The sequence below is a fragment of the Boleophthalmus pectinirostris genome, unplaced genomic scaffold (assembly GCF_026225935.1).
Source record: "Boleophthalmus pectinirostris isolate CB_2022bp ecotype Guang Dong unplaced genomic scaffold, ASM2622593v1 HiC_scaffold_13, whole genome shotgun sequence".
In the NCBI taxonomy this organism is placed as follows: Eukaryota; Metazoa; Chordata; class Actinopteri; order Gobiiformes; family Gobiidae; genus Boleophthalmus; species Boleophthalmus pectinirostris.
The window spans coordinates 1,071,968-1,089,905 of record NW_026571036.1 but is presented as its reverse complement, the minus strand read 5'-3'; the positions used below and the strand labels follow the sequence as shown (position 1 = coordinate 1,089,905).

The 17,938-nt window shown below is 53.3% G+C and overlaps 2 protein-coding genes and 3 long non-coding RNA genes across 7 annotated transcripts in view; 3 read left to right on the top strand and 2 right to left on the bottom strand.

The window, feature by feature from the left end:
- Positions 1-2,264, bottom strand: part of zbtb25 (zinc finger and BTB domain containing 25) — a 3,515-nt gene extending 1,251 nt beyond the window's left edge. Inside the window, 4 exon segments of the mRNA XM_055149728.1 lie at positions 162-314; positions 317-494; positions 1,225-1,393; positions 1,907-2,264. Coding sequence (XP_055005703.1) covers positions 162-314; positions 317-494; positions 1,225-1,393; positions 1,907-2,000 — 594 coding nt within the window. The 5' untranslated portion in view covers positions 2,001-2,264.
- A 157-nt stretch (positions 2,265-2,421) lies between these two features.
- Positions 2,422-9,753, top strand: zbtb1 (zinc finger and BTB domain containing 1). 3 transcript variants are annotated; one of them, XM_055149135.1, is made up of 8 exons: positions 2,422-3,121; positions 4,320-4,594; positions 5,594-5,872; positions 5,971-6,589; positions 7,407-7,703; positions 8,620-8,842; positions 9,170-9,276; positions 9,487-9,752. In XM_055149135.1, the coding sequence occupies exons 2-8, from the start codon at positions 4,320-4,322 to the stop codon at positions 9,631-9,633; spliced, it is 1,947 nt and encodes a 648-aa protein (XP_055005110.1). In that variant the 5' UTR covers positions 2,422-3,121; the 3' UTR covers positions 9,634-9,752. The 3 variants fall into 3 exon arrangements, with proteins under 3 accessions (XP_055005110.1, XP_055005111.1, XP_055005112.1); XM_055149136.1 differs by lacking the exon at positions 2,422-3,121 and adding an exon at positions 3,190-3,323 and having other exon boundaries at positions 9,487-9,753; XM_055149137.1 differs by lacking the exons at positions 2,422-3,121; positions 4,320-4,594 and adding an exon at positions 4,994-5,028 and having other exon boundaries at positions 9,487-9,753.
- LOC129407631 (uncharacterized) lies at positions 9,727-10,062 on the bottom strand. Its single transcript, XR_008631642.1, has 3 exons — positions 9,995-10,062; positions 9,875-9,947; positions 9,727-9,784 (listed from the first exon to the last, which is right to left on the bottom strand). It is a non-coding gene; the product is annotated as an uncharacterized LOC129407631 (long non-coding RNA).
- A 740-nt stretch (positions 10,063-10,802) lies between these two features.
- On the top strand, positions 10,803-11,406 carry LOC129407628 (uncharacterized). Its single transcript, XR_008631639.1, has 2 exons — positions 10,803-10,867; positions 10,954-11,406. It is a non-coding gene; the product is annotated as an uncharacterized LOC129407628 (long non-coding RNA).
- Positions 11,407-12,855: 1,449 nt separating this feature from the next.
- On the top strand, positions 12,856-15,049 carry LOC129407632 (uncharacterized). The gene is made up of 3 exons (XR_008631643.1): positions 12,856-12,918; positions 14,715-14,829; positions 14,952-15,049. It is a non-coding gene; the product is annotated as an uncharacterized LOC129407632 (long non-coding RNA).
- The last annotated feature ends 2,889 nt before the right edge of the window (positions 15,050-17,938 follow it).

The window sequence follows — 17,938 nt, the reverse complement described above, 5'->3', positions numbered from 1 at the left end:
CACACCAGGTCACACACACCAGGTCACACATAGGTCACAGGTCACACACACATCACACACACACAAGTCACACCCCCTGTCCCGCCCCCTCCCCTGTCCCCGCCCCCTGTCCCCGTCCCCTCCCCCTGTCCCCGCCCCCTCCCCCCGGCCCCGCCCCTCACCTCCTTGGCGCCGCTGATCTGGGAGGAGATCTGGATGCCGTACAGGTTGGACTGCCTCAGGTCCTCGTTGGCGGCGGTGGCGTGGGGTGGGGGTGTGGTTTTGGGCGGGCGGGGTCGTTGGGGGCGGGGTCGGCGGGGTCGTTGGGGTCGTTGGCGTCGGCGGGCTCGTGCGGGCGGCGGGCGCACAGCTGGTACGCGTGCAGGAAGCGGATGCCCTCCTGGAGCCGAGTCTGGTCCACGGGCTGTTTGGGACTCATCCCCGTGTACATGACGTGAAGGAGGTAAGAGAAGACGTCCGGCTGGATGTCTGACGGCTGGATCTTTATACACTCACTGAGGACAGAACCGGAACCAGAACCGGAACCAGAACCAGAACAGAGACCGGGTTAGAGCAAGTTTAGGCTTTGTTCTGTCCTGGTTTAGTCCTGGTTTAGTTCTTGTTTAGTCCTGGTTCAGTCCTGGTTTAGTCCTGGTCTAGTCCTGGTTTAGTCCTGGTCTAGTCCTGGTCTAGCCCCGGTTTAGTCCCGGTTTAGTTCTTGTTTAGTCCTGGTTCAGTCCTGGTCTAGTCCTGGTCTAGTCCTGGTCTAGTCCTGGTTCAGTCCTGGTTTAGTCCTGGTCTAGTCCTGGTCTAGTCCCGGTTTAGTCCTGGTTTAGTTCTTGTTTAGTCCTGGTCTAGTCCTGGTTCAGTCCTGGTTTAGACCTGATTTAGTCCTGGTCTAGTCCCAGTTTAGTCCTGGTCTAGTTCTGGTTCAGTCTTAGTTTAGTCCTGATTTAGTCCTGGATCAGTCCTGGTCTAGTCCTGGTTTAGTCCTGATTTAGTCCTGATTTAGTCCTGGTTCAGTCCTGGTCTAGTCCTGGTTTAGTCCTGGTTTAGTTCTGGTCCAGTCCTGGTTCAGACCTGGTTTAGTCCTGGTTTAGTTCTGGTCCAGTCCTGGTTCAGTCCTGGTTTAGTCTGTCCTGTTTAGTCCTTTAGTCCTGATTTAGTCCTGATTTAGTCCTGGTTCAGTCCTGGTCTAGTCCTGGTTTAGTCCTGGTTTAGTTCTGGTCCAGTCCTGGTTCAGACCTGGACTGGTGGATGAAGATCATCTTGAAGTAGTTGGAGAACGCGGCGAGGACGGCGCGGTGAGCTTTGAAGAACACGTTCCCGATGGCGACGGTGCAGTCGCAGAGGAACCCGAACTCCCTCTGAACGTTCAACTGCTGCAGGAGGAGAAGACTGTGGGCCTCCATCTCTGAGGAGAACACGAGAGAACATGAGAGGAGGAGAACGTCAGAGAACATGAGAGGAGAAGAACACGAGAGGAGAACGTCAGAGAACATGAGAGGAGGAGAACACGAGAGGAGAACGTCAGAGAACATGAGAGGAGGAGAACACGAGAACATGTGAGGAGAACATCAGAGAACATGTGAGGAGAACATGTGAGAGTAGAAGAACATGTCAGAGGAGCAGGAGAAGTTTTGGATTCTTGCTGCAGATTTTATTGTGTTTTAAATATTTGAACTGAAAATGTTAAAGTTTTTTTTTTTTTTTAAACATTTAAATGTAAAAACTGTAAATATTCAGTCATGATTCAATCATGATTCAAACGTGTTTTTAAAAAGTTCAAATTCTGCTGAAGCTTCGTCCCCCGCTGTGACGTCAGAGCCGCTCCTCCCACGCACTGACGTCATCACACTAGAATAACACCGAGCGGAACCGTAAATGTGGTAAATGTAAAGTGTGAAAGGTTCCGGACGGTTTGGACCTGGTTTAGTCCCGTTTCCATGGAGACACATCAAACGGAGACAGACCCCGCCCCCTCCTCCTCGCGCGCGGCCTCCACCTGTACGCGCGCGCATCCTCCTCACATCAAATACAGCCGCTCCGGACGCACGAGACCCGAACCGGACCCGAACCGGACCCCGGACCCGCCACGGGACCAGAGCGGCTCCGGACCGGGTCTGGACCGGGTCTGGACCGGGTCTGAGCGGGAGCGCGGCTCTGGCTCTGTGTCCTCACGTCTCCCTCACACGCACGCGCACACATACACACACACTGTCACACGCGCACGCTCCCCCGCAGCCCCGTGCACGCGCGGGGACTCACCGGACCAGGACCTGGACCGGGACCTGGACCAGAACCAAACCGGGACTGACCTGAGACGGACCCGAGCCGGAGACGGACGCGGCGGAGATCAGAGCCCAAGACTCGCGAGAACAAAACCCAGAACACGGAGAGAAACGAGAAATCCCGCGAGAACACGGGAGAGAGGGTCACGTGGGCAGGAGAGAGAGGAGCAGCTCCTGAGTTTAACAGAAAAGTCCAAAGACCTGCCCCAGTCCGGGTCAGGTCCTGCTTTAGGCCCGCTTTAAACTAGTCCCGGTTTAGAACCGGTCTAGAACCGTTCTAGACCCGGTCTGGTCCCGGTTCAGTCTCCCTCAGTCCCCGCGTTTGTGTCTCTGATAAATTAGTCCCAGATCAAAGACCTGATGGACCTGCAGCTCCACACGAGCCCCGCGTGCGGGTCTGGATCAGGACTAGACCAGAACTGGACCAGGTCTAGATCAGGACTTTAACAGGTCCAGATTAGGACCAGATCAGGTCCAGAGCAGGACCAGACTGCAGGTTTTTGGTTTGGTTTTATTGCTCTGGGAAAGTTTTGGCTCAGAACCAGCCCCGGTCTGACCCGGGTCTGGCCCGGTTCGGCCCGGTTTGGCCCACTCGAGTGTTTCCTTTTGTTATTTTGAAGGGCGCGTGCGGGAAGTGCGGTGCGTGTGGTGCGTGATGACGCAGAGTTTGTGCGGAAGAGTCGAGTCCCGCAGAAGCAGCGGACTGTGCCCCAGACTCTGCCCCGCTCCAGAGCGCGACATCCGGCCTCAAACCCCGCGGAGTCCCGCTCCTCCTCACGCTCCACGACACCGGGACCTGCGCTCCGCCCGCGCCGCCCGAGGGAGCGCCCGCGCCGGCCACAGGAGCCGCGGTGAGTCGGGGAGGACCGGGGAGGACCGGGGCTGGTCCGGGGACAGGCCGCGTGCAGCTGCGGGGACTGCGGGGGCGGCGGGGCTGTGCGGGACGCACGCACGACGCACGGCACGTACAGGACGTCAACACGCACGCTGCGGCGTCACACAGGGACCCTTTCAGAATAAAAGCCTCAGAAACCGGCAGTGACGTCAGCAGAGGTTAAGAGAGAGAGAGAGAGAGAGGGGGGGGGGGGCGCGTGTGTGTTTGTGTTTACTCCAGATGCCCTCCCTGCACGCGGAGCCTCGTGTGTTGTGTTGTGTGTAGGGATGTGCAAAAATATCGAAATACCGATATATCGTATCGTTTAATGTGATGATTCAGTCTGGATATCGTGTTCTGTTGTAGCGATAAATTGCCAAGAGGATTTTTAAATTTATTTTATTAAATGATTTAGTTCCAGTTTTGTCGTTTGTTCAGAGGAAGGAACTTTTCACTGTTTTGACGATTAAAATGTTTCAAGTGTTTCAGATGAACTTTTAGTTTTAGACGTTTAGTGTCACAAACCTGATTTACACTTTATAACTTTATCGAATTGATTTGTCGTAAACATTTTATCGTATTGAATCAAAACTTTATTTGCATCATTTGTATCGTACAACTTCATAATGAAACAAGCCCGAGTTGTGTGTTTGTGTGTTTACTCCAGATGCCCTCCCCTCACGCGGAGCCTCATGTGTGTGTTGTGTTGTGTGTTTACTCCAGATGCCCTCCCCTCACGCGGAGCCTCATGTGTGTGTGTGTTGTGTGTTTACTCCAGATGCCCTCCCCTCACGCGGAGCCTCATGTGTGTTGTGTGTTTGTGTGTGTGTTTACTCCAGATGCCCTCCCCTCACGCGGAGCCTCATGTGTTGTGTGTGTGTGTGTGTTACTCCAGATGCCCTCCCCTCACGCGGAGCCTCATGTGTTTGTGTTGTGTGTGTGTGTTTACTCCAGATGCCCTCCCCTCACGCGGAGCCTCATGTGTTGTGTGTGTGTGTGTGTTTACTCCAGATGCCCTCCCCTCACGCGGAGCCTCATGTGTTTGTTGTGTGTTTGTGTTTACTCCAGATGCCCTCCCCTCACGCGGAGCCTCATGTGTTGTGTGTGTGTTTGTGTTTACTCCAGATGCCCTCCCCTCACGCGGAGCCTCATGTGTGTGTTTGTGTTTACTCCAGATGCCCTCCCCTCACGCGGAGCACGTGTTGGACCAGTTGGACGCGCAGAGGGAGTGGGGCTTCTTGTGTGACGTCCTCGTGTCCATCGGGGACACTCAGTTCCGGGCGCACAGGGCCGTCCTCGCCGCCTGCTCCGCCTTCTTCAGGATGCTCTTCATCCAATCAGACTGCAGGGGGCAGCAGAGCGTCGACCTGAGCCACACGGGCCTCAGCGCCACCAGCTTCGACCGAGTACTGCAGTACATGTACCAGGGCCGCGTGTCTACTACAGACAGGTACTACTACTACTACTACTACTACTACTACTGCAGTACATGTACCAGGGCCGCGTGTCTACTACAGACAGGTACTACTACTACTACTACTACTACTACTACTACTACTACTACTACTACTACTACTACTACTACTACTACTACTACTACTACTACTACTACTACTACTACTACCACTACTACTACTACTACTACTACTACTACTACTACTACTACTACTACTACTACTACTACTACTACTACTACTACTACTACTACTACTGCAGTACATGTACCAGGGCCGCGTGTCTACTACAGACAGGTACTACTACTACTACTACTACTACTGCAGTACATGTACCAGGGCCGCGTGTCTACTACAGACAGGTACTACTACTACTACTACTACTACTACTGCAGTACATGTACCAGGGCCGCGTGTCTACTACAGACAGGTACTACTACTACTACTACTACTACTACTACTACTACTACTACTACTACTACTACTACTACTACTACTACTACTACTACTACTACTACTACTACTACTACTACTACTACTACTACTACTACTACTACTACTACTACTACTACTACTACTACTACTACTACTACTACTACTACTACTACTACTACTACTACTACTACTACTACTACTACTACTACTACTACCACTCAATAAATAACTTCAGAGAAATACTGAGATAAACGATAAAACTAAAAGTACTTCATGTCACAAACACAGTGAAAGAGAGAATCAGGCTGCAGCAGATCCACCAAAATGAGCCATAGCAGTCATGTAGTCTCCCCTCTACAGGTGACAACAATAAAAACTGAAAAGATCTGAATATTGTAAAATATTTGATAAATATAAAATAATAAGAATCAAATGAGTCTCAAGTGTCCTGAACTTCTCGTTCTTCTGTTCTCTCTGTTTCTCATCGGTTCTTCTCGGCGGTTCTTCTGGTTGGTTCTGATTGGTTCTGGTTGGTTCTGGTTGGTTCTGGTTTTCTTCAGTCTGGACTTTGAAGACCTGAAGACCTCCATGCAGCAGCTGCAGATGTACTACGTCCCTGAGTCTCTGGAGGAACTTGGCCGAGTCCAGGGTCCAAACTCTGGGACTAAACTCATGTTTGGGGTCCGAATGTTTCCCTCAAGACCAGGACCAGAACCAAGACCAGAAACCAGGCCAGGACTTGAGACCAGAGCAGGACTAGAGACCAGAGCAGGACTTGAGACCAGGGCAGGACTAGAGAACAGACTGGGACCAGAGACCAGCAGCTCCACGGGGAACAGGTGAGTGAAGGTTCTAAACGAGGGTCCTGAGGAGATGTTCTGGTCCGGTTCTTTGGTTCTGAAGCGTTGTTCTTCTCGTTCTTCTTCTCCCGTTGCAGTCGGCCCATCTCGGTGGAGGAGGTGTCGGTTCTGGCGGTGCCGCCCGTGCTGGCGGCGCCGCCTCTGGGGGAGGCGGAGCCTTGTGACCTTCGCCGGACGCTGCGTAAAACCTCGGAGCGTCTGAAGGAGCGTCCGCGCTTCGGCCGAACCTTCACCTGCGACGACTGCGGCTTCGTCTTCAGCTGCGAAAAACTCCTCATCGAGCACATCCTGACCTGCACCAACCGCAAGAACCCGCCCCCGGTCCAGACCCGGGACCAGGACCGGGACCAGAGCAGAGACCAGGCCCGGGACCACGGCCGGGATCACGCCCGGGACCACGGCCGCCTCTACCACACAGACACCGAGTCCAGCCCGGACTCCGGCGACACCAGAGTCAAGACCGAGACCGAGGACTGGACCAGGACCGACCCGGGACCCGGCGTCTCCGTCAAGTCGGAACCGGACGACTCGGAACCCGGCGGCTCCCACAAAAACCAGGAGCAGAGTCCGGACCAGGACTCGGCCAAGAGGATCAAACTGGAGCCGGGTCTGGACCCAAGTCTGGACCCCGGTCTGGACTCGGGTCTGGACCAGGACTCGGAGTCTCGGTGTGAGCTGTGTGGACTGGAGCTCAAGGTGGGTATTTGTCACTGTGCGGGGACCTGCACATACATGTGTGTGAGCGGGGACCAGACTCAGGGACTCGATTTCACTCGTTAACAGGTCGACCCGAGGCAGGAAAAGAGTTCCTCTGTATCGCAGACGCAGACGCAGACGCAGACGCAGACGCAGACACAGACGCAGACACAGACTTTATCACAGACGCCTCAGACCAAACCTGTTCTCACTCACGTTAATCTCAGGCTCCTGCACACAGCGGGTTCCTCTGCCCCTGTGCCCGGTGCACTCAGGTCGACCTGGTGAACCTGCAGTATCAGGTGCTGGTCTCAGATGAAGCGGTGCAGGTCTGCGTCCACTCGGCCGCTTCAGGGAAACTGTCCGAGACTCTTTAAATCAGTTCTGGTTCCTTCATTCGCTCCTCCGGGACTCGGAGTTCGTTTTGTCGCCGGTCGAGCTTCGTCCCTCGTCTTCTTCACTCACCACAAACAGGAAATGACATCATGAGTCTCCCTCCCATGATGCATCTGTTAGTTGGTTTGGACCTGAGTTGGCGTCTCACCAGAGGAACCAGAGTTTGTCGTTTGGTGCAGAGTCGAGCGACCGAGACCTGCTCTTTTTGAGTCTCGGTCCGTTTGATTTAGAGCAGATCTGAGTGAGACTGAAGCTGAAACCTTCTGGGTCCAGTGGAGCTTGTGGTGACCTGGTGCTCAGAATCTTACCTCAGGTCCATAAAGCCTCCAGGTCCAGCACAGGGTCTAAAGTCCAGATCCAGGTTCAGATGGGTTTGGGTTTGGGTCAAAGGTCAGGCTGTGACCTCTGCTCTGCTCCTCAGGGTCAGGACCTGTCGGGTCACTACCTGTCGGACCACACCAGTCACATGTGCGCCTGCGGCAGGTGCGGGCAGGTGCTGATCAAAGGCCGGCAGCTGCAGGAGCACGCCCAGCGCTGCGCCCAGAACCCGGACCGGAACCAGGACCTGAGCCAAGACCTGACCCAAGACCTGAGCCAAGACCTGAGCCCGGATCCAAACCAGAGCCAGGACCACCCCGAGAACCCCGAGGAAGACTCCGAGGAGGAAGACCACGAGGAAGAGGAGATGGAAGCCTGCCACCTGCTGGACGCGTGTGAGGTGAGCGACAACCGACGCACAACAGACGCGCAACCTACGCACAACCGCAACCGACACGTAACCGGCACGCAACTGACGCACAACCGACACGCAACTGACGCACAACTGACACGCAACCGACCCACAACCGACACGCAACCACAACCGACACGCAACCGACCCGCAACCGACACACAACGACACACAACCGACACACAACCGACACAACCAACCGCACAAACCGACACGCAACCCCACACACCCGACACGCAACCGACACACAACCGACACGCAACGACACAACCGACACGCACCCACACACCCGACACGCACGACGCACAACGACACGCAACTGACACACAACCGACACGCAACTGACACACAACCGACACGCAACCGACACACAACCGACACACAACGACACACAACCGACACAACGACGACGCACAACCGACACGCAACCGACACGCAACCGACACGCAACGACACGCAACGACACGCAACCCACACACCCGACACGCAACCGACACACAACCGACACGCAACTGACACACAACCGACACACAACCGACACGCAACCGACGCACAACCGACACGCAACCGACGCACAACTGACACGCAACTGACACACAACCGACACGCAACTGACACACAACCGACACACAACCGACACACAACCGACACTCAACCGACGCACAACCGACACGCAACCGACACACAACCGACACGTAACCAACACGCAACCGACCCGCAACCGACACACAACCGACACACAACCGACGCGCAACCGACACACAACCGACACGCAACCGACACGCAACGACGACACAACCGACGCGCAACCGACACGCAACCGACACGCAACCGACACGCAACCGATGCACAACCGACACACAACCTGAGTCTGAGCCGTTTTGTGTTTGTCCCGCCTCCTCAGAACGTCGGCGCGTCATTGGCCGGCTTGGTGCCCGCCGCCTTCTCATTGGACGAGCCGCGGCGGCGTCACTTCTGCGGGATTTGTGGGCGGGGCTTCTTCCAGCGCTGTCACCTGCGCGAGCACTACACCGTCCACACCAAACACAAACAGTTCACCTGCCTCACCTGCGGAAAAGGGTTTCTACGGCAACGCCAGCTGCGCCTGCACCAGGACATGCACCGAGGTACCGGACCCGGACTAAACCAGGACTAAACTGGGACTAGACCAGGACTGAACCGGGACTAAACCAGGACTAAACCAGGACTGAACCAGGACTGAACCCGGACTGAACCAGGACTAAACCAGGACTAAACCTGAACCAGGACTAAACCAGGACTAGACCAGGACTAGACCAGGACTGAACCAGGACTAGACCAGGACTAGACCAGGACTAAACCTGAACCAGGACTAAACCAGGAATAAACCAGGACTAAACCTGAACCAGGACTAAACCAGGACTAGACCAGGACTAGACCAGGACTAAATCAGGTCTGTGTTTGGTCTTTTTCAGGTGTGGCGCGGTACGTTTGTCCCGTCTGTGAACAGGGGACTTTTCTGAAACAGGACCACGTACGTCACATGATCTCACACCTGTCGCCGGGGGAAACCATCTGCCAGGTACTAAACCAGGACTAAACCAGGACTAAACCAGGACTAAACCAGGACTAAACCAGGACTAAACCAGGACTAAACCAGTAAAGTTCTAACTATTACCTGCAATATTTTTGCCAGTATTTTAACAGGTGTCTCTCTGTCACCTGTCTGTCACCTGTCTGTCACCTGTCTGTCACCTGTCTGTCACCTGTCTGTCCCCTGTCTGTTTGGCAGGTGTGTTTCCAGATGTTCCCGGGGGCGGAGCAGCTGGAGCAGCACATGGAGGTTCATCTGTACGTCTGCTCCGTGTGCGGAGACAAGTTTAGACTCAGGAAGGACATGAGGGCTCACTGCAGCACCGTGCACAACAAGAGAGTGTGACCCGCAACCGGACCCCGCAACCGGACCCCGCAACCGGACCCCGCAACCGGACCCCGCACCCGGACCCCGCAACCGGACCCCGTAACTGGACCCCGCACCCGGACCCCGCACCCGGACCCCGCAACCGGACCCCGCAACCGGACCCCGGAACCTGACCCGCAACCGACCCCGCAACCGGACCCCGCAACCGGACCGCCCTGCCCGCAACCTGACCCCGACCCCGCAAACCGGACCCCGCAACCGGACCCTGCAGCCTGACCCCGCAACCGGACCCCGCAACACCTGCAGCACCGTGCGAAACAAGAGAGTCTGACCTGCAACCTGACCCACAACTGATCCAACACCGAACCACAACCTGCACCTGCATCCGGCCCCACAACTGCCCCCCGCAACCAACCCCTGCAACTTGCCCCCTCAATCAACCTGCACCCAACCCACATTCGAGCCACAATCGAGCCACATCTGACCCACAGTCGCCTCGCAACCAACCCGACCATCACTAACCCCTCCAGTCAGGCCTCCAGACCCTCCAACCCTCCAGAGCCTCCAGAGCCTCCAGAGCCTCCAGAGCCTCCAGACCCTCCAGACCCTCCAGAGCCTCCAGACCCTCCAGAGCCTCCAGAGCCTCCAGACCGGAGCAGATCTGTGGAGGGGAGAGCAGCAGGTGGACACAGTGCACTTAAGTCTTGGGGATGTGACAGAAACAGATTTTTCAGTTTGTTATTTTCCTTTGTTATTTCGTGAGTCGGAGTTTGTGTCTCGAACGTCTCCGTCCAAACTGAAGAACAAACGTTTCCTCATGTGACCTGCACTGACGCCGCAAAGCATCATGGTCCATGTAGTTCAGTTTGTATCTGCTGCACCAAAACACGAGATCATCCCCATGAAACGTACACCAAAGAAACCAGACTAAACCAGACTAAACCAGACTAAACCAGGACTAAACCAGACTAAACCAGGACTAAACCAGAACTAAACCAGGACTAAACCAGGACTAAACCAGGACTAAACCAGGACTAAACCAGACTAAACCAGACTAAACCAGACTAAACCAGACTAAACCAGGACTAAACCAGACTAAACCAGGACTAAAAACAGACTAAACCAGACTAAACCAGACTAAACCAGACTAAACCAGACTAAACCAGGACTAAACCAGGACTAAACAGGACTAAACCAGGTCTAAACCAGGTCTAAACCAGGACTAAACCAGGTCTAAACCAGACTAAACCAGGTCTAAACCAGGTCTAAACCAGGTCTAAACCAGGACTAAACCAGGACTAAACCAGGACTAAACCAGACTAAACCAGACTAAACCAGGACTAAACCAGACTAAACCAGGACTAAACCAGGACTAAACCAGGTCTAAACCAGGTCTAAACCAGGACTAAACCAGGTCTAAACCAGACTAAACCAGGACTAAACCAGGACTAAACCAGGTCTAAACCAGACTAAACCAGGACTAAACCAGACTAAACCAGACTAAACCAGGACTAAACCAGGACTAAACCAGACTAAACCAGGACTAAACCAGGTCTAAACCAGGACTAAACCAGGACTAAACCAGGACTAAACCAGGTCTAAACCAGGACTAAACCAGGTCTAAACCAGGACTAAACCAGGTCTAAACCAGGACTAAACCAGGTCTAAACCAGGACTAAACCAGACTAAACCAGACTAAACCAGGACTAACAGATCTTTAAAAGCACTAACTTTTGTTCTTGTTGCCGTGACAATCGTCTGTAAAGTTTTTATTAAAATTCTTTATTGTGACGAGTTGAGTCGTTTATTTGAGTCCAAAGTTTGAAATGATTTATGCATAGACATACACACACACACACACACACACACACATACACACACACACACAGACACACACAAACACACACACAACACACACACACACACACAACACACACACACACACACACACACACACACACACACACACACACACACACACACACACACACACACACACACACAGACACACAACACAGACACACACACACACACAACACACAAACACACACACACACACACAGACACACACAGACACACACACAACACACACACACACACACACAAACACACACAGACACACGCACACAAACAACAAAATCTTCTGGTCCCAGAGTTTCTGTCAGGTTGGGTTCTGTGATGATAAGGAACATTCTGCCTCAGGTTCTTCCTCAGGTTCTGCCTCAGGTTCTGCCTCAGGTTCTGCCTCAGGTTCTGCCTCAGGTTCTTCCTCAGGTTCTTCCTCAGTTCTTCCTCAGGTTCTTCCTCAGGTTCTGCCTCAGGTTCTTCCACACGCGCGTCAGGAGGAACCAGAACCTTCTACACCTGCCAGAGTCTGACAGGGTCAAGAGTTTGACCCTGACTCTCGACGGCGTCAGACCAGAGGTTCCTCACCGCAGAAATCTGAGGCCCTCCAGAGTTTATTTTGAAAGCCCCTCTTCCTGTCAGAGTTTATTTTGAAAGTTCCTCTTCCTGTCAGAGTTTATTTTGAAAGTTCCTCTTCCTGTCAGAGTTTATTTTGAAAGTTCCTCTTCCTGTCTGGGTTTATTTTGAAAGTTCCTCTTCCTGTCTGAGATGTTTTACACTAATTGGATTAAACCCCGCCCCCCCAAGCCAAGCCACGCCCCCTACCTGTCAATCAAACAGATCTTTAGGACTTAGACCAGATTTAGATCCAGACCTGATTTAGACCGAGACCTCACGAGAGACCAGGTAAGAACCGCCGTGACAAACAGACCCGGGTTAGTCCTGGTTTAGTCCTGGTTAGTCCTGGTTTAGTCCTGGTTTAGTCCTGGTTTAGTCCTGGTTTAGTCCTGGTTTAGTCCTGGTCAGTCCTGGGTTAGTCCTGGGTTAGTCCTGGGTTAGTCCTGGTAGTCCTGGGTTAGTCCTGGGTTAGTCCTGGTTAGTCTGGTTCAGTCCTGGTTAGTCCTGGGTTAGTCCTGGGTCCTGGTTCAGTCCTGGTTAGTCCTGGTCCTGGTTAGTCCTGGGTTAGTCCTGGTTTAGTCCTGGGTTAGTCCTGGTTAGTCCTGGGTTAGTCCTGGGTTAGTCCTGGTCTAGACTCGATGGAGCAGTTCCGTCAGGTGCCCTCCCGTCTCTCGGGGTCAGACCAGATTCCTGTTTGTTTGACTCATTTCCTTTAACGGTTTTTGGACCGGGACCCAGACCCGGACCCGGACCCGCCCTCAGACCAGCTCCAGACCAGATCCTGATCTAGTCCTGGTGCATTCCTGCTTCAGTCCTCCTTCAGTTCTGGTTGAGTCCTGGGTGAGTCTTGGTTCAGTTTTGCTTCAGTCCTGGTCCCGGGTCAGTCCTGGTTGAGTCCTGGTCCTGCTTCAGTCCTGGTTGAGTCCTGGTCCCAGGTCAGTCTTGTTTGAGTCCTGGTTGAGTCCTGGTCCTGGTTGAGTCCTGGTTGAGTTCTGGTCCGGTTTGAGTCCTGGTCCGGTTCTGGATCTTCCTTGTGCTTTTGGAGGCGGAGCTTCAGTATTTTGAAAGTAAACGCTGCTCTCTGATTGGTCGGTTTTTATCTGTGGAATTTTAAACATGTTTTTATTTTTTTGTTCATTTAAACTTTTATTTTATTTACAAAATCTTTTAAAAGTGACACAGAAACAAAGACCTGAGACCAGAGACCAGACCAGAGACCAGACCAGAGACCAGAGACCAGAGACCAGAGACCAGACCAGAGACCAGAGACCAGACCAGAGACCAGAGACCAGAGAGACCAGAGACCAGACCAGAGACCAGAGAGACCAGACCAGAGACCAGAGACCAGAGACCAGAGACCAGAGACCAGACCTGAGACCAGAGAGACCAGAGACCAGACCTGAGACCTGAGACCAGACCTGAGACCAGAGACCAGAGACCAGAGACCAGAGACCAGAGACCAGAGACCAGAGACCAGAGACCAGAGACCAGACCAGAGACCAGACCAGACCCAGAGACCAGAGACCAGAGACCAGACCAGAGACCAGAGACCAGACCAGAGACCAGAGACCAGAGACCAGAGACCAGAGACCAGAGACCTGAGACCAGACCAGAGACCAGAGACCAGAGACCAGAGACCAGACCAGACCAGAGACCAGAGACCAGACCAGAGACCAGAGACCAGAGACCAGACCAGACCAGAGACCAGACCAGAGACCAGAGACCAGAGACCAGAGACCAGAGACCAGAGACCAGAGACCAGACCAGAGACCAGAGACCAGAGACCAGAGACCAGAGACCAGAGACCAGACCAGAGACCAGACCAGACCAGAGACCAGAGACCAGACCAGAGACCAGAGACCAGAGACCAGACCAGACCAGAGACCAGAGACCAGACCAGAGACCAGACAGACCAGACCAGAGACCAGAGACCAGAGAGAGACCAGAGACCAGAGACCAGAGACCAGAGACCAGACCAGAGACCAGACCAGACCAGACCAGACCAGACCAGACCAGACCAGAGAGACCAGACCAGAGACCAGAGACCAGAGACCAGAGACCAGAGACCAGAGACCAGACCAGAGACCAGACCAGAGACCAGAGACCAGAGACCAGAGACCAGAGACCAGAGACCAGAGACCAGACCAGAGAGACCAGAGACCAGAGACCAGACCAGAGACCAGAGACCAGAGACCAGAGACCAGAGACCAGAGACCAGACCAGAGACCAGACCAGAGACCAGAAGACCAGACCAGAGACCAGAGACCAGAGACCAGACCAGACCAGAGACCAGAGACCAGACCAGACCAGACCAGAGACCAGAGACCAGAGACCAGACCAGAGACCAGAGACCGACCAGAGACCAGAGACCAGACCAGAGACCAGAGACCAGAGACCAGAGACCAGGGACCAGAGACCAGAGACCAGAGACCAGACCAGAGACCAGAGACCAGAGACCAGAGACCAGAGACCAGACCAGAGACCAGACCAGACCAGAGACCAGACCAGACCAGAGACCAGAGAGACCAGACCAGACCTGAGACCAGACCAGAGACCAGACCAGGGACCAGATCTGGAGCTGGGTTCTTCTGCTCCTCACAGTTTTCCTCAGAGACACTGAAGGTTTTTTCTTCCAGGTCCAAGTCCAGGACCATGTCTCCGAGTCCTGGACTCTCGTATTTGGACCGAGTGGTTCAGGAGATCATCGAGACCGAGAGGGTCTACGTCCGGGACCTGAGGATGATCGTCCAGGTAAGACCTGGTTTAGTCCTGGTTTAGTCCTGGTTTAGTCCTGGTTTAGTCCTGGTTTAGTTCTGGTTTAGTCACATGATGTAATGATGATGTCATGTTGTGCTTCTCTCTGATTGGTCCAGGATTACCTGGGACACATCATCGACCAATCAGAGCTCAGCATTCGGCCCGACCAGGTGAGCGCTCTGTTCGGAAACATCGAGGAAATCTACGAGTTCAACAGGTCAGTCCCAAGTCCTGGTCCAGTCCCGGTCCAGTCCCGGTCCAGTCCCGGTCCCAGTCCGGTCCAGTCCTGGTCCAGTCCCAGTCCTGGTCCAGTCCCGGTCCAGTCCCGGTCTAGTCCCGGTCTAGTCCCGGTCTGGTCTCATTCTAGTCTCAGTCTAGTCCTGATCCAGTCTGAGTCTAGTCCCAGTCTAGTCCCAGTCTGTTCCCAGTTTAGTCCCAGTCTAGTCCCGATCTAGTTCTTGTGGAGTCCCAGGTCTAGTCCTGTTGTAGTCTTGGTCTAGTCCTGGTCTAGTCCTGTTGTAGTCTTGGTCTAGTCCTGGTCTAGTCTAGTCCTGGGTCCTAGTCCTGGTTTAGTCCTGGTTTAGACCTGGTTTAGTTCTGGTTTAGTCCTGGTTTAGTCCTGGTTTGACCTGGTTTAGTCCTGGTTTAGTTCTGGTTTAGACTGGTTTAGTCTGGTTTAGCCTGGTCTGGTTTAGCTGGTTTAGACCTGGTTTAGACCTGGTTTAGTTCTGGTTTAGTCCTGGTTTAGTCCTGGTTTTGACCTGGTTTAGTCCTGGTTTAGACCTGGTTTAGTCCTGGTTTAGACCTGGTTTAGTTCTGGTTTAGTCCTGGTTTAGTCCTGGTTTAGTTCTGGTTTAGACCTGGTTTAGTCCTGGTTTTACTGGTTCTGGTTTAGTTCTGGTTTAGTCCTGGTTTAGTCCTGGTTTAGTTCTGGTTTAGTCCTGGTTTAGTCCTGGTTTAGTTCTGGTTTAGTCCTGGTTTAGTTCTGGTTTAGTTTCCTGGTTTAGTTCTGGTTTAGTCCCTGGTTTAGTTCTGGTTTAGTTTTCTGGTTTAGTCCTGGTTTAGTTTCTGGTTTAGTTCTGGTTTAGTCCTGGTTTAGTCCTGGTTTAGTCCTGGTTTAGTCCTGGTTTAGTCCTGGTTTAGACCTGGTTTAGTCCTGGTTTAGTCCTGGTTTAGACCTGGTTTTAGTCCTGGTTTAGTCCTGGTTAGACCTGGTTTAGTCCTGGTTTAGTCCTGGTTTAGTCCTGGTTTAGTCCTGGTTTAGTCCTGGTTTAGACCTGGTTTAGTCCTGGTTTAGTCTGGTTTTAGTTCTGGTTTAGTCCTGGTTTAGACCTGGTTTAGTCCTGGTTTAGTTCTGGTTTTAGTCCTGGTTTAGTCCTGGTTTAGACCTGGTTTAGTCCTGGTTTAGACCTGGTTTTAGTTTCCTGGTTTAGTTCTGGTTTAGTTCCTGGTTTAGTCCTGGTTTAGACCTGGTTTAGTCCTGGTTTAGTCCTGGTTTAGTCCTGGTTTAGTCCTGGTTTAGTTCTGGTTTAGACCTGGTTTAGTCCTGGTTTAGTCCTGGTTTTAGTCCTGGTTTAGTCCTGGTTTAGACCTGGTTTAGTCCTGGTTTAGTCCTGGTTTAGTTCTGGTTTAGTCCTGGTTTAGTCTGGTTTAGACCTGGTTTAGTTTAGTCCTGGTTTAGTCCTGGTTTAGTCCTGGTTTAGTCCTGGTTTAGTTCTGGTGGTTTAGACCTGGTTTAGTCCTGGTTTAGACCTGGTTTAGTCTGGTTTAGTTTCTGGTTTAGTTCCTGGTTTAGTCCTGGTTTAGTCCTGGTTTAGACCTGGTTTAGTTCTGGTTTAGTCCTGGTTTAGTCCTGGTTTAGTCTGGTTTAGTTCTGGTTTAGACCTGGTTTAGTCCTGGTTTAGTCCTGGTTTTAGTCCTGGTTTAGTCCTGGTTTAGTCCTGGTTTAGACCTGGTTTAGTCCTGGTTTAGTCTGGTTTAGACCTGGTTTAGTTCTGGTTTAGACCTGGTTTAGTCCTGGTTTAGACCTGGTCTTTTCTTTCAGAGTGAGGACTTCGAGATCTACACTCAGTTCTGCACAAACTACCCGAGGTACCAGGACCGGTCCGGGATCTCAACCAGTCTGCGGGGGGTCTGAACGGGTCTGGAGGTCTGGTCTAACCCCGGTCTGGTCTGGGTCTCGGTCTTAGGTCGGTCCGGGTCCTGGCTGAGCTCCTGAGGGACCAGACTTGGGCCGGGTTCCTGCGTCGGCGTCAGGAGGTTCTGGACTCTCCTCTGCCCCTCGGATCCTTCCTCCTCAAACCCGTCCAAAGAATCCTCACCAGTAACCAAGACCTGCTCCTGACCAGGTCTGACCAAGACCAGGACCAGGACCAGAGACCAAGGACCTGGACCAAGGACAGGACCAGGACCAGGACCAGGACCAGGACCAGGACCAGGACCAGGACCAGGACCAGGACCGAGGACCAGGACCAGGAGGACCAGACCAGACCAGGACCAGGACCGAGGACCAGGACCAAGACCAAGTCCGGGTGAGTCCACCAGGACCAGGACCAAGACCAGGTCCAGTCGGGTCCAGGTGAGTCCAGGTCCGGGTCCAGGTGAGTCCAGCGTCCGGGTCCAGGTGAGTCCAGGTCCAGACGAGTCTGGGTCCAGGTCAGTCCAGGTTCAGGCAGGTTTTGGTCCTGCTTTAGTCCTGGTTCTGGTCCTGGTCTGGTCCTGGTTCTGAACCTGCTCTCTGGTCTCTGGTCTCTGGTCTCAGGAGGTCCAGGCTCTTCTGGTGAACTGGCGAGGTCCGGACTTGGTCTCGTTCGGGGACCTGGTCTTGGAGGGAACTTTTGTCCTGAGGCGAGTGAAGAGCCACAGGAACCTGCTGCTGTTCCAGAAGGTTCTGCTCATCACCAAGAAGAAGGGCGAGAACTTTGTCTACAAGACCCACATCACGGTGAGACCCAGACCAGACCTGGTCTAGACCTGGTTCAGTCCTGGTCGGTTTAGTCCTGGTTTAGTCCTGGTTTAGTCCTGGTGGTCTAGTCCTGGTTTAGTCTGGTCTAGTGGTTTAGTCTGGTTTAGTCCTGGGTTTAGTCCTGGGTCTTTAGTCCTG

Excerpts from the sequence above, each read along its gene's own strand:
- zbtb1 (XM_055149136.1), top strand. The coding sequence starts at position 4,320 with ATGCCCTCCCCTCACGCGGAGCACGTGTTGGACCAGTTGGACGCGCAG. Across the intron at positions 7,704-8,619 it reads ACCTGCTGGACGCGTGTGAG|AACGTCGGCGCGTCATTGGC; the intron begins GTGAGCGACAAC and ends CCGCCTCCTCAG. Across the intron at positions 9,277-9,486 it reads CGGGGGAAACCATCTGCCAG|GTGTGTTTCCAGATGTTCCC; the intron begins GTACTAAACCAG and ends TCTGTTTGGCAG.